The sequence below is a fragment of the Alexandromys fortis genome, unplaced genomic scaffold, assembly GCF_014885135.2.
Source record: "Alexandromys fortis isolate MF-2015 unplaced genomic scaffold, M_Fortis_MF-2015_v1.1 scaffold_122, whole genome shotgun sequence".
Lineage (NCBI taxonomy): Eukaryota > Metazoa > Chordata > Mammalia > Rodentia > Cricetidae > Alexandromys > Alexandromys fortis.
Genome location: NW_026068004.1, coordinates 3,001,809 through 3,015,934, shown reverse-complemented (window position 1 = coordinate 3,015,934; position 14,126 = coordinate 3,001,809). Strand labels below are relative to the sequence as shown.

General features: G+C 53.5%; 2 protein-coding genes across 2 annotated transcripts in view; both read left to right on the top strand.

The window, feature by feature from the left end:
* The window catches only part of Foxj3 (forkhead box J3), an 821,428-nt gene that overhangs the window by 607,969 nt on the left and 199,333 nt on the right, over positions 1-14,126 (top strand). The window lies entirely within an intron of this gene.
* Positions 1,713-7,259, top strand: Edn2 (endothelin 2). Its single transcript, XM_050161435.1, has 5 exons — positions 1,713-1,876; positions 2,176-2,332; positions 3,645-3,767; positions 4,615-4,713; positions 6,579-7,259. Exons 1-5 carry the CDS (start codon positions 1,813-1,815, stop codon positions 6,670-6,672), a joined length of 537 nt encoding a protein of 178 aa, XP_050017392.1. The 5' UTR covers positions 1,713-1,812; the 3' UTR covers positions 6,673-7,259.

Sequence of the window (14,126 nt, the reverse complement as noted above, 5' to 3'; positions counted from 1 at the left end):
AGTGCATTCGCAGGGCTCTTGAGATATGCTCTATGTACAGGGAAGGCCACAGGCCATGCCCTCTGTAGGGTTCTGGACCTCAAGAATGTAAGATAAATCTACTACCATGAGTCAGGCAGGCCTAGAATTCCAGGAACTTGAGGGCCTTTCTCATGCACCTGCATCCAGGCTTCTTGAAGGATCTGCTTGAGTGGACTCTGCCAGGCCAGAACAGGCACAGAGGGACTACCAATGCTCTGAGTCGCTCATTCTGTCCCTTCCCTTTCCCGCAGTGTGTCTTTGCTTTTGCCTCTAACATGACTTCTGAGTCAGCCTAGGGACCCAAAGCAGAACGTCAGGCCCTAGAGAGCTACTCCTCATGCCTTTGTCTTCTCTTTCTCCTCTTCCTCCTTCTCCATTTATTTATTATTGTTGTGTGTGCATATTTGTATGTATGTGTGTGTGTGTGTGTGATATGGCTGTGTGAGTGCACGCATGCATGCATGCTATGGCACATGTGTGGAAGTCAGGGGACAACTTAGGTGGCAATTCTCTCCTTCTGCCTGATTGAGGCAAGGTCTCCCTTGTCCCCGCTCTGTGCTATACTCCAGGCAAACTGACCCATAAATGTATAGGCAATTCTCCTGTCTACACCTCTAACCTCACTCTAGAAATACTGAGACCATAGATGCACACGGCCGCTGGGTTCCAGAGCTCAGACACAGATAAATCGGGTTTGTGTGGCCAACACTTTTACCCTCTGAGCCGCCTTGTCAGCCTCCCGGCTTCTCCATTTTTGCATAAAGTAGCCACTGAGGTGAGCAAGATATTCTGTTGCTTCCACTGTGGGAAACCACGCAGGACACCTTCAGTGAGCCTGTGGAGCATCTTCCTAGAAAGGACTCTGAAGTAACTTCGCTATCTCTAGGGCGGATTTGAGCCAAACAGCTTCAGGGGCCAGCCCCGTGTTTTGGTCTTATTTTGCAAAAAAAGGAAACTGAGGTCCAGGAGGCTATTCTTTGGTCATGGTTGCACAACTGAGTAGTTTCTAGAACTCCTTCTCCAGTCGGGGGTGGGGTGAGGAGTGCATGGGGAAGGAGGGGGCGATAGCATTTCTCAGGGAAGATGAGGATGCGGCAGCCCCAGGCTATCAAAGGTCAGGCATGAGCTGTGCCCTTCCTGAGGCCAGCGGTCCAAAGGGGATTCTGACTTGCCCAAGGCCATGAAGCCTGGAGTGGGCCCTTCACCTCCCACGCAGTGAAGGGATGTCTCAGCTTGCTTCACAACGGGCAGGGAGGAGAGTGGCAAAATCTTCGTAAAGCGGGGGGGGGGGGGGGGGGGGGGGGGGGGGGGGGGGGGGGGGGGGGGGGGGGGGGGGGGGGGGGGGGGGGGGGGGGGGGGGGGCTTTGCTTTGAGATCTCCATTCCAAACTTCCAGTTCTGGAGGGCCACTGGGAGAGTAGGGAGGGGATTGGGAGCACTTGGGGGTAACCTCAGAACTCCGAGGGGCCCTGGGCCTGCAGGGAGCCTGGAGACTCCTGAAGGTGCTCCAGCACAGCACAGAGGGTGGAGCCCAGCCTTCCACCTCCCTCCCCCTCACCGGGAGGCCAGGGCGGGCCAGGCACCCAGGGAGGAGGCGGTGTCCCTGGCTCTCTGCCCAAGGTGCTGCAGCTAGGCGAGGCGGGGCTGGACCAGCAGAGGCGGGCACCCTGCCTGGTATTATAAGAGGCGGTCAGGGCACCTCGGCAATGAGCTCCCAGCTCGGCTTAGCACCAGGACGCAGGCAACAGGCGCTCCCTGCTCCCCTGGTCCAGCCAAGCACTCTGCCGCTGCTATGGTTCCCACACCGGCCGCCTGGTGCTCCGTCGCTCTGGCCCTGCTTTTGGCCCTGCATGAAGGTGAGCAGCCCTCCCTCATTTGTTGCTGCCCTGGGGTCTGTCCATCGGCATCTCCTCCAGGGGTATGGTGCTTCCCAAAGCCAACTGGGAGCATAGAGCAGGGAGCCCCCAGCAGGAGCTTCCTCGGCCGAGTGCAGGCACAGCGCTGGTGGCTGGGACTTCCCCAGGCTAACCAGTGGTTCCTGAGCATCAAGAGTGCCAACTTCCTTATTATGCAAGAGGAGGAGCCCTACGGGTCCCCTATCCCAGGCAGGCCAGGTGCCCTGACCTCTCCACCTCTCTCTCCTTCCTGTGTGCAGGCAAGGGCCAGGCAGCTGCCACTCTGGAGCAGCCAGCCCTGGCACCCAAGGGCCGCGGCCCCCACCTGCGTTTTCGCCGTTGCTCCTGCAACTCCTGGCTTGACAAGGAGTGTGTGTACTTCTGCCACCTGGACATCATCTGGGTGAATACTGCAGGGTGAGCATCCACCAGGACTGTGGGAGAAGGTGGGGGTGAAGGCCTCTGGCAACCTCTGCAACTGCCTGGCTCACCGTGGGGCTCAGATGGACACTGGGACGGTACCCACCCATAGTTAGTAGTTATGAGTTAATGTGGGGGCTACCAGAATCAGGCAGAGAGCTGCTTGGCTTTGGAATCCTTGCAACAACCTGTAGGAACGTGCTAGCTCCGTCCGTGTTCCACATCAGGGTACTGAGGCTCAGAGAGGTGAGGCAAGCTCTTTGGGGTCACACAGGAAGAAAAAGTGGTGGGTTGGTCCCTTCCCAAGTCTGGAGGTGCTGGAGCTCAACCACACTTACCCTGCAGAGAACCAGCCCGTGCATAACAGCAGCCCAGGCCACGCTCTGCACGAAACACTACAAGCACAGTACCTTCTGCTGAGCCTCCAGTCTCCCCACAAGGCAGGCCCTGCTGCAGCCCCCCATAGGGCAGACAAGAAGTCTGCCTGGGATACCCTGGCAGGAGCCAGAGCTGGGTTCTCCCTGCCCTGTGCTGCCTCCAGGCTCCTGCATACCTCAGGTTGATGTTTTTGTGGATGTATGTATTTTCCCCCTCTCCAAATTGCATAAGGCAGGAGAAGCTGAGCATATAAACGTGTGCAGAGCTAATCCACGTCCAAACGCTGGCTCAGGGTGGAAACCCTGCCAGTCCCTGCGTGCCGGGTCCACCCAGAATCACTACAGCTCCAAAATTAGCTGTTGACCAAAGGTGTTGAGTGGACTAGCCTCAGGGCCCCTACTCTGCCTCCCTTGGCCAAACTGGATCAGAAATCAGCCCAATTACACATGTACACACACACACACACACACACACACACACACACACTGTATTTAGCACACTCCCCCAACAAGTGGGGACCAACTAGAGGCCACTTGGCTGAGAGCCGGATGCTTCACTCTGGTGACTGAATGGTCTTCCTTCCTCATGGCCTAGATGGGGGGACTTCTCTGAAGACAGAGGACCAGCCCAGGCCTCCTAGGATCTGCAAGCTCTATTCCTTACATTCTCCTGCAGGAGCTCCTAGCAGAGCAGTGTGCAGAAGCATTGTTAGAGGAGTCTGTGACTTGTGGCTAGTTTAATATGAGAAGCAGTGGGGTGGTCACCTTTCTTGGCCATGCTGGAGGACTGACTGGCTATACCCGTGTTCAGTGTAGACCGTCTCTGCTGGCCAATGGTGTGTTTATCTAATCCTGTGTCTCTCCTCTCTTTTTCTCCTCTCTGCTCCCCCCCACCCCATGTACACACTACCTTGCTGGCTTCCCGCCCACAGACAGACAGCTCCCTACGGCCTGGGAAACCCGCCAAGGCGCCGGCGCCGCTCCCTGCCAAGGCGCTGTGAGTGCTCTACTGCCGGGGACTCTGCCTGTGCCACCTTCTGCCATCAAAGACCCTGGTAGGTGGACTCCTAGCCTGCAGGGGTTGGGTGACTGCTACATGGGACTGGGTCTGGAGGCCGGGTATCTGGGAGATTAGTAGAGGGGCAGAGGCCCAGAGGAGACAAGCAATGTCCTAAAACCCAGAAGTAAACTGGGCCCATGGCAGTCCTTTCCCCCACAGAAATACACTGAGTTCTTCCCTCTGCTCAGCTCCAAGGATTCTGGGAGAACACATCCCCACTCCTGGGCACAGCCACGTGATAGCCCAGGCTCAGAGAGGGGCAAGCCTTGTGTCAGGCCGGCAAGGAATTGGGCCCCACTGGGCTTCAGATTCTAACTGGAGGCTCTGGTACTTCATAAGTTTGTTTAGAAGAAAAAATAACATCGGTAGCTAGCAATCTATGACAGGTCACAGAGTTGTCACTATGTCAAGGATGTTAGGGGTGTGAATGCCAAGCCTCCTTGGTTTTCCCATCTGTGAAGGGGACGGCTGCATCCCTCCCCTCCCCTTCTTGGACCACTGAGAAAGCAAGCGAGTGTTCCAGTTCCCATGACAGCTTCCGAGAAACTCCTCCTCTGGGGCTCAATCTGGGGCTCCACCCCTGCCTCAGTTTCCCCTGCAACTGCAGGTGGCCAGATTCTGGGAAGGCCAGCCACCCATCTGCCTCGTTCTGGGGCTGAGAACACATTCCCAGTAGCTCAGCTTTCCTTGGTCCTCACCCCGCCCAGGAGGGAAGGGTGCCAGGTGTGCAGAGTGGAAATGGATCTGCTCCAGAGGGCAGGGTGGGGGCTGGGCTGGGCCCGCAGCCAGCTAGCTTCAGGGTTCTGGCCAGCCCCTCACGCGTTGCCACTCTCTTCATTCAGGTCTGAAACTGTGGTCACCCCAAGCAGCCAGGCTCCCGGAGCTGTGTTAAAGCCTGGCAGGAAGTGGGCCGCTGAGGGAGTCCTCCTCCAAAAGCTAAGGTGAGGGTCATTCATTGCATGACTGATCACTTTCTGTATGCTTTGCATGTCTGCCTTATCCTCTGTGTGAGGCAGGACTGGGTCTTCCTTGTCCGTCTAGATAACTGAGGCTCAGAGAGGTGACGCCACTTGTCTAGAGTCACAAAGCATCCATCGCATCTGGCTCTGTTAAGAACCTATAAATAGATTTATTTTACATGCATGGGTGTTTTACCTGCATGTATGTATGTGCATCACATGCGTGCATGGTGCCCTTGGTGGTTAGAAGAGGGCATCATCTGTATGTAACTTATGTGCTCTAAGAAGAGGTCGCTGGATCCTCTTGAGCCAGAATTATGGATTGCTGTGAGCTGCTATGGGGGTTCTGATCCCCTATAGCACAAGCAGAAGGTGCTCTTAATGCTGAGCTATCTCTCCAGCCCCAAGCTTCTTTCCTTAACTCCTGCATTCTGGGACCAGGAGGTGTGCATCAGGCCTTGAGGGCTTTGACTGGGAAGAACCACAGTTATTCATCCAGGCGGCTTCCCTCCACCGGGGCTTGGAGTGAATGACTCAAGGTGTTGCTTGCTCCTTCAATACTCATAAGGGATCTCCCCCACTTGGTGGCCACAAGTGGCTTAGCACAAGGCCCACAAATGTTTGTTCAACTGAAGGGCAGAAACGTCAACTTAGACCACTCAGCAAAGGGACCCAGGGGCAGCTGGTGGGACAGAGTACTGGCTGAGAAGCCCACCTCAGCCATAGACAGGCTTTGTGAGCCCTGGCTTGCGGCTGGGCTTCTCTGTGCTGCAGAGTTTGAAGCAGGGAGGTAGCAATGTCCATTCTGAAGGGTTTTCTTCAGGTTAGGTGTGCTAATATGTATGAAGCAGTATTCCTGTGGAGCTCTGGAGGCCTTGGCCACGCCTGCCTCTGCTGTGAAGGGGTCCTTGGGGCTGGACAGTACCTGGTGTGGCTCTTTGGGAGTTACCATTTTTGGGGAAAGGCAGGAAATGGAGCAGGAGTGGTAGGGATAATCAGGCCCCCGCACATACTCAAGAACTGAGTGAGAATAAGGAAGGCTTGGCAAATACACAGCACTTCAGTGTGTATGTAGACAGCACAGCACTTCACAGTGTGCAAAGAGCTTGCTTTACTACCCAAGCCTTCACCCTGACGGCAGTTCAGGGTTTTTCTTGCTGTTACTGTTGTTTTTGTTGTTGCTTTGATTTGGTGTAGTTTGGTTTTGAGACAGGATCTCACTCAGTAGCCCAGGCTGGCCTTGAGCTCAGGGCTATCCTACTGTTGCAGGTCCTCAAGACTGGGTCTAGTTAGTGTCTTAAAAGCAGAGAAAGGGCCTCAAAGAGGATGAGCCCTGCCCAGTCTGGCCCCGAGACCCACCTTCTCACCCCCAGATATAGAACTCTTAGGGTCCAGAAGTGGAGAGTTGCTCCGAGAGCTGCGGCCATGACCTCAGACAAGGTCAAAGGGCCACCAGGACCATGCTGTGTGGAAAGCCCACCTTGTAAACTGCAGATAGAGCAAGATGGCGTAGTTTAGGGTGGAGGAATATGAGTGCCAGGAAGGAAGGACATTCACACGGTGGAAGAAAAGGAAAACACACCAGGGGCAGTGCCCAGGCTGTCCTTGGCAGACCCCTCATCTCGGCAACACCCAAGGCTGAATACAAGCAATGTCAGTGGCCCCATGTCAGAGACGCTCCTGGGCCTGATGTGCAGACCTTGCCTGGCGCAGTGACCACACTCTGAGCCGGGACAGCTGTTTCCTCAAATCTAGGCAGAGGCTCTAGGTCCAACTACCTACCTTCCAAGGGAGTCCTGGGCACCCTGTATCTCCTGAGATGCTAACTGATCCTTCTCCACTTCTAGGGACATTTCTGCCTCCAAGCTCCGCTTTGCCAGGCTACAGCCAGAGGTGACAAGAGAGTCGGGTCCTGCACACTCTCGATGGAGGAAAAGATAACCCTTTTCAGCGGCAGGACCACTGAGAAGGAAGCCCATGTGGAGACAGGAGGCAACGGGCAACCGGGGAGACCCCGTGCCTGTGTTCTGGGCCAAGACCTCAGCCCCAGCTAGCCAGACCCATCCGATGGGTTCAGCACAAGCTCCGGTCTCTCTTACAGCACTTACAGCCTCTCTGCGCCCTGATGCCGCCAGGCCACCCTGAGCTCCTGAGCAGCAGCTCAGCCCCACTCCGTGCTGGCTGCTGGCTACAGACCTGCTTGAAGGAGCTCCGTGAAGCCAAATGAACATGCTGACTGTGTCCTGAGGAGTGTCCTGTGTGCTGGACTGCAATCTAGGAGCAGTCCCACGTTAGGAGGATACTGGGTGGGGCATACTGATGACTGACATCCCGGCTGGCCCCCATGATCCTCTCTGGTTCCCCCTCCTTTGGGGGAGGGGGCAGGGCCTGCTCTCCTTCCCTCATCTGTATATAAGTTATTTGCTCTATGAACTTTGAACTGCTTATTATTTATTTTAATGTATTTTTGAGCCTCGATTGTTTACTTATGAACTCATGTTTATAATAAAGAATGAAATGGTCTTCTAGGAGTTTTGTCTTGGAAGGTCCAAGCAGATGTGAGAGGTCCCTCCCAGGAGGGATCATTCAGGACTTAAAAGGACATGGGAAGAAGAGAACAGTTCAGCAATATGGGTAGCTGGGACCCAGATTCCCCTGTCCCTTACTGCGTTTCTCTGGCTACTAACATACCCTCTCTGGGCTTTTGCCTGTCGTGACTTAGCCACCCTCAGCTGTCACATCTGGGGTCTGGGTCATATATTCCCAGTAGACAAGAACACGATGGCCAGGCACTCTTCAAGGGTAAATTTGGAAGATGTTAGATCCATGAAGGTGCAGAGACCATCTTCAGAACCAGAAATCTTGTTCAGCCAGGGCCTGACTGGGGGGCCTCCGTGTATCTGTCCTGTGACAAACGGAACCAAATGGATACATGTCTATGTACAAAGTGGTGGCGGGTGATGGGTGCCGAACCCTATCCTCAACCTGAGCCTGGCCCTGACTCTCACTCTGACACTTCTCTGGCTGATGGAGCCCAGGGTTGGAGTCAAGCAGCACCTTTGCTGGGCCCAGGGACAGCCTGTGGTCTAGAAGATTCCTGCAGGCAATTGCCTGGACGCTTGGCCAGCTGAATCTCCCACAAGCAAGCTGTGTCCTAAACCCCTGGCTGGGAATGACTGGCTCACACTGGGAGTGGCAGGCTATGACCTGAGCCAGCTGTCAGGAAATATTTATGGAGCAGGCAATAATCATTTACATGCCTGCCATAACCCTGCCTTCTCCACAAAGCCAGCCCCAGCCTCCTTCTGGGAGAACAACACACCCGTATGTGTTGAGCCCCCACTGTACACCAGCGTGGTCTCTGTTCAGAGAAACCCACTTTGTCTTCACCACACGGGGATGCAAACTTCCACAGCCCGTGCTTTCTAGACGAGGGACGCGATGCACAGAGAAGAGCAGGGACTTTCCTGAGGTGACACAGCAAGTAAAGAAAAACACAGGACTGCAGCTCGGAATCTGTAGTATAGATGGGTGCAATAAATGCGTGTTGGTTGAATTCGTGGAACTACACTGTAATTTGACATTGAACTTTCTCCTGCTGAGCCTCTGCTGTCTCATCTAGAGAATGAAAAGTGATAACTCACTTTCCAGGATGGTCAGAACAAGAAGTGTAATAAGCTCTGGCCCCAGGGCCTGGGAAGTAGAGTGGGTTTAGCAGCTTGTGTGGTGGTGATTATGTGTGGGATGAGGACAGAGCCAAGGGACTATGTGGGGGCAGATTGGAACTGGTTGGGGTAGAGGTGGGGGTAGGAGAAAGGATCCCACATGAATGTGGTGCTCCTTCTGCTACCTTCCAAGATGACAAGAGCCGGTGAGATGGCTCAGTGAGTAAAGGCACCTGCTGCCAAGACCCACAACCTGAGTTCACCCTGGGACCCATGTGGTGGAAGGAGGGAGCTGACTCCCGAAAATTGTCCACTCACCTCTACATGTGCACTGTAGCATGTGTATACCCCTACACACACATACACACACACTAATTGTCCACTCACCTCTACATGTGCAACATAGCATGCATATACCCTTACACAGACACACACACACATACACTAATTCTAATTGTCCACTTACCTCTGCATGTGCACTGTAGCATGCATAATACCCCTACACACACACAAACACGTACACACACACACACTAATTGTCCACTCACATCTACATGTGCACTGTAGCATGCATATACCCTACACATACACACACATACACACACACATACATACATACACACACACACACTAATTGTCCACTCACCTCTACATGTGTACTGTAGCATGCATTTAGCTACACACACACATACACACACTAATTGTCCACTCACTTCTACATGTGCACTGTGGCATGCATATACCCCTACACACACACAAACACATACATTATTTTAAATTTTAAAAATTAAAAAAAAGATAAACAAGACTGGAACAGAAGGAAACCAGAGCCAGGGTCAGGATGGATGTGAGTAAGGAGGTGAGGCAGGGTGAGTGTGCATGACAGAGGAGTCCTCAGACAAGTCCTGTGGCAAAAGCAGGCAACGGGAAAGAGCTGGAGATGAAGCCACAAGGGTAAGTCAGAAGACAGGCTTTCTCCTGTGGGCCCCAGAGAGCCGTGAGCAGTCTGTGAACAGCAAAGAAAGTTGTCAGAAGCAGGTTCCAGAACAACGTCCACCAGAGGGCCAGTCAGGGCTAGCGTGAATGAGGGAAGACGTGGCAGGGAAGTAATGTCACATCCTTCCCCGGGATGCTGAGACCTCCTGGACATGAAACCATGGGACAGCCCTGCCACTTGATGCCCAGCATCCCAGGCCAGATCATCTTGTCACACTCCAGCTGGGCTGGCATGGGAAGCTGCCGTTCCCGGCACAGCGTCTTCCACTCAGACTTGTCCTGCCCCCTCAGAAGCTCAAAACCCACAACCAGTGGTCAGGGCTGACAGCCCCAGAGCCACCCTGGAAGGAGACATAATGGCCGGGTGAGGAAAGTGGAGGCCACAGAGGAGGGTGCTCACTGCTTTTCCCTCACACTTGGGACCCTGGTCAAAGTCTAGAGATTGACAGAATGGCAAATACTGGCCGAGGTGTATTCCATTCCCTTTGTTCCTGGGTCATAGAAAGAGCTATCTGGCTTGTGCCCTTTCCTCAGGAGACCCTGTCCTGCCCCACCTCTCTGGATCAGGGCAACAGAGGGCAGAGCCAAGGGGCCATATGTACCCAGAGTCTTTCCCACAGCCTCAGGTAGCAGAGGCCCAGCAGCGGCTGATGTGACCTGCAGTTTGAGAAGAGCAGAAAAGCCGTGAGGCTAATGAAGCCCTGGGAAAAACCATGCTGGGAAGCGTGGATCTGGGGAACAAAAATCTCCCCCTTTTTCTGCCTTTTTAATAAACACGTAATAAATCTTTTCCAAGTTTTAATTTCTTTTTACATTTATTTGCAAACATGGGGGTACATGCATGCCATAGCAAGTGTGTGTGAGTGTGTGCGTGGGTGTATGTGTGTACGTGGGGGGGTGTATTTTGTGGGGGATGTATGTGTGAGGGGGTATATGTGTAGGGCCCAAATACAACTTGAGAAAGTGAGTTCTCTTCTTCTACCACCTGGGTCCTGGGATCAAAGCCAGGTGTCGTCAAGTTTAGCAGCAAGCACCCTTATCCGCTAAGCCCACCTCACTTACTCATTTTCCAGGGAGTTTTCAAGCAAAATCGTGGTCTGTTGGATGGAACCCTGACAGAGAGAAGCTAGAAATGGGATGACCCCAGTTTCCCCGGGGCACATGTTGGGGAAAGTGACTTGGGGACCAGGTAGGGACTACATGTAGATCAGGTACAGGCCAGGCCAGGGAAGCTGCTGCCTAAGCCATGCACGGCTGCTTTCAGACATGCCTCATCCACGAGCCCAGGGAATTCATCACACACACAAACACACACCCACACACCCCACCTCAGCCACCGCCTCCAATAGAGTCCAGGGTCAGTCCAGATAAAGCACTTGCCCCAGGGCAATAAACTCCTGGACTGTGGCCATCCATTCATTAAGCGGAGACAAATAATCATCTTTGTGGAGACGCTGGAGAGTCGTGCCGACAGAGGTGGCCCCTGTCTTGAGGGCCAGAGAGCTGCCCAACATGGAGATACACACAGAGCCTGCCGCGTCCTGCTAGCTGATAGGCTCCTCACAGCTGCCTTACACAGCAGATTCTTGAATTATTACCCCCATTGCATGGATGAGCATGCTAACCTGCACCTAGGAGGAAGAGGCAAAAGATCAATTGCTTGAGCCTAGGAATTTGGGCTAGCTGGGCAAGATAGTGAGACCTTCTCTCTTTAAAAATGAGGAAAAGAAAGAGGAAGGAGGAAGAGGAAGAGGAGAGGGAATGAGATGGAAGAGGAAAGGAAGGCCCATTCTACTGTACCCACCTTAAATCCCAGCACTAGGGAGGCAGGGACAGTCAGATCTCTGAGAGTTCGAAGCCAATCCAGGCTGCAGAAGGAGTTCCAGGAGACCCAGAGCTACATAGTGAGACCCTGTCTTAGAAAACAAAATAATCCAAAAGGGTGTGTAGGGGGGGAGATAATGAGACCCCACTGCTTCATTTGCTATATTGTTGCTTGTTTTTGTTTTGAGTCAGGGTCCCACATAGCCCATGCTGGCCTCAAATTCAATATTTCCCCAGAGGTGACCTTGAACTTCCGCTCTTCCTGCCTCTGCGTTCAGGGATTACAGGAAGTGCTCAGGATCACGTGTGCTAGGTAAGCACTTTGCAACCAAACCGAGTCCATCTCCAGCGTGGTTGTAGCTAAGCTGCCATTAGCCCCTGGCCTCTAAAGTCTGACGGGGAAACAGCCACACTGAGATGGAACCTTGGAGAAGGGAGTCCAAGGTGGCTTCCTGGAGTAGGTGGCCTGAAGGAACAAGCATCAGTTGAGTAAGGTGGGGGAGAAGGTCCTAGACAGGAAGAGTAGCATAGACGAAGCTCCTTTCTTCAAGGACTGAGGCTGGGCTTGGCCTCTCCTGGGTATTAAAGAAGGGAGGGGTCTGGAAAAGCCTGGTAGGGTCTGCAGAAATGAGCCATGATGTCCTGAGTGACATAGCCAGCCCAGGCATGGGGTGATGTTGTAGGTGGGGAACACCAGCAGCAGCTGTTACACGCACACACACACACACACGTGAACGCACACACATGCACACATGTACACACATACACACACACACGCGAACACACATACACCCACATATATACACATACACAGACAACCCCAGAAAAGGGGGTTATTGCCATGCTAGAAGTCTCTGCCATTGGTGCTTTTTGCTCCTGGACACTACCTGCTACCCTGAAGCTCTCCCAGGCTGGCAAGGGGAAGAGCCAGGGAAAGGAATGTGCTGTGAGCTAATCTTCCAGCTCTTGCAGGCCACTGAAGAGCAGGACCAGAAGGGTTTGCTTACACTGTGATGAGGACCAAAACATGACAGACACCCCGGGGAGCAGGGACGGGAAAGTCTGGCTACACCAAGGAAGGGTCCAGGTAGGGAGAGGCAGCTGGCCTGAGCTGCGGGAGCCAGGAGGAGAAGAGCATCCAAAGGCAGGGATTTGAATTCAAGTGATGAAGAGCTGGTCAAGGTTGCTAAGCAAAAGAGCCAGGAGAGGAGCCGGCCTTGGGCTTCTGGGTAATCAGCAGCCCTTCCTGGGCCAGCGCTTCAAGCCTACAGAGACCCTCCCAGAATCTCTTACAGAGAGTGAGTCTCGCCTTGGCCTGCCAGGGATCGGTGCCAAGAGCCCTCGGCAGCTCAGGAGGGGGCTGCGGGAGCCCTGGAGGAGGAATGCAGCCTAATTAATTCTCTGAAGCTCCCAGGCCTCGCCTTGTGGGAGCAGCTGCCAGGACAGGCCTGCCAGGGCCCCACTGGCCCAGCTGTCAATCACTCAGAGGTAAATCCAGGGGGGGGCTGCAGGCTGGGAGCTTGGGGACAGGGACTGGGGCCAGCCCCTTGCCTTCAGGCACACACGTGTCCTCAGCCCCTTCAGAGTGAGCGTGATAGCAGCAGCCAACAGGCCTTAAGGTACCGCTGACACTGTAGGTGCCAGAAGCAGGCTACAGTTAGTGTCTCCACTCTGCCAGGAAGGAAATGAGGCCTGGAGAGATGAATGTCTCTCCTAGAGTCATGTGATCTGAAAACTCAAGTGGGAAGCTGGGATTGGACCCAAACATTCTGGGGCCTGAGAGTGCGTGTATCAGAACCATAGTGCTGGGAACACTAAGGGAAACTGAGGCCTGCAGAGGTGTAGGGCCTTTCTCAGAGACAGTCAGCTGGAAACGAGTCTGAGACACAGGAGAGAACAAGAGCTACCAGAGAAGGGGCCTTACTACCAAGGGTTCTCCTGGCCTTGTCACTGAGGGTGCCCATTCACTTGGTCCCAACTGCTTGGGTCTACTCTAGAAGCACAGTAGCAGATTGACTCTGCTGTAGGCTGCCCATGCTCAGAGCATCCTTTGATCATGTGCCCACACAGGGGGACACAGACAGCAGTCCAAAGATGTTTGCCCTCCTGCAGAAAGCCTTGCAAAGAGGAAACAAGAGCTGGGAAGGGCAGCCCACTGGCCTGACACCAACACTCACTCTGCCATGGCTAGACAGCAGGCCGGGATAGGAGACTATAACCAGATCACAGCCCTGAGCCTTGGTTTCTGCAGCTTGAAAGAGATGCCTGCTCTTATAGAGTCACTCTGGCGTGCGTTAGCAATAGGTACTATCCAAAAAGGCACCTAATATATGTCAGACACCATCCTGAATGGTTTACTAAAGGAAAAATAATTTGCAAGCAAGAGTCTATTCACTGTTGTATAATATACCATTATAAAGTTGGTTCGTAATGCATTGCTGCCTAAATGGGGCATATTTACATTTATATAGCTTCTCACCAGTGGGAATTAGAAGGTACCACTGCCCCCAAACACCCCTTTCACTTTGAGATTATTTCAAGTTAAAGGAAATGGGGGAGGAGAAAGAGAAGGAGAAAAGGAAGGGGAGGAGAAGGCAAAGGAGAGAAAGAGAAAGGGAATGGGGGAAGGGAGAGGAGAGAAAGGGGAGGGAGAAAAGGAGGAGGTGAGGGAGAGGAAGGAAGGGAGAGAGGATAAAAAAAGAGAGGGAAGGAGTGGAAAGGAGAGAAGAGTGTGGGGGAAGAGGGGCTGGGAGAGGAAGCTGGTCCTAGTTGGAGTTTCTATTGTAAAACACCACAACCAAAAGTTACTTCGAGAGGAAAAGATTTATTTCAGCTTATACTTCCAATAAATATTCAGCACTCTGGGAAGTCAGTGCATAAACTCAAGGCAGGAACCTAGAGGCAAGGACT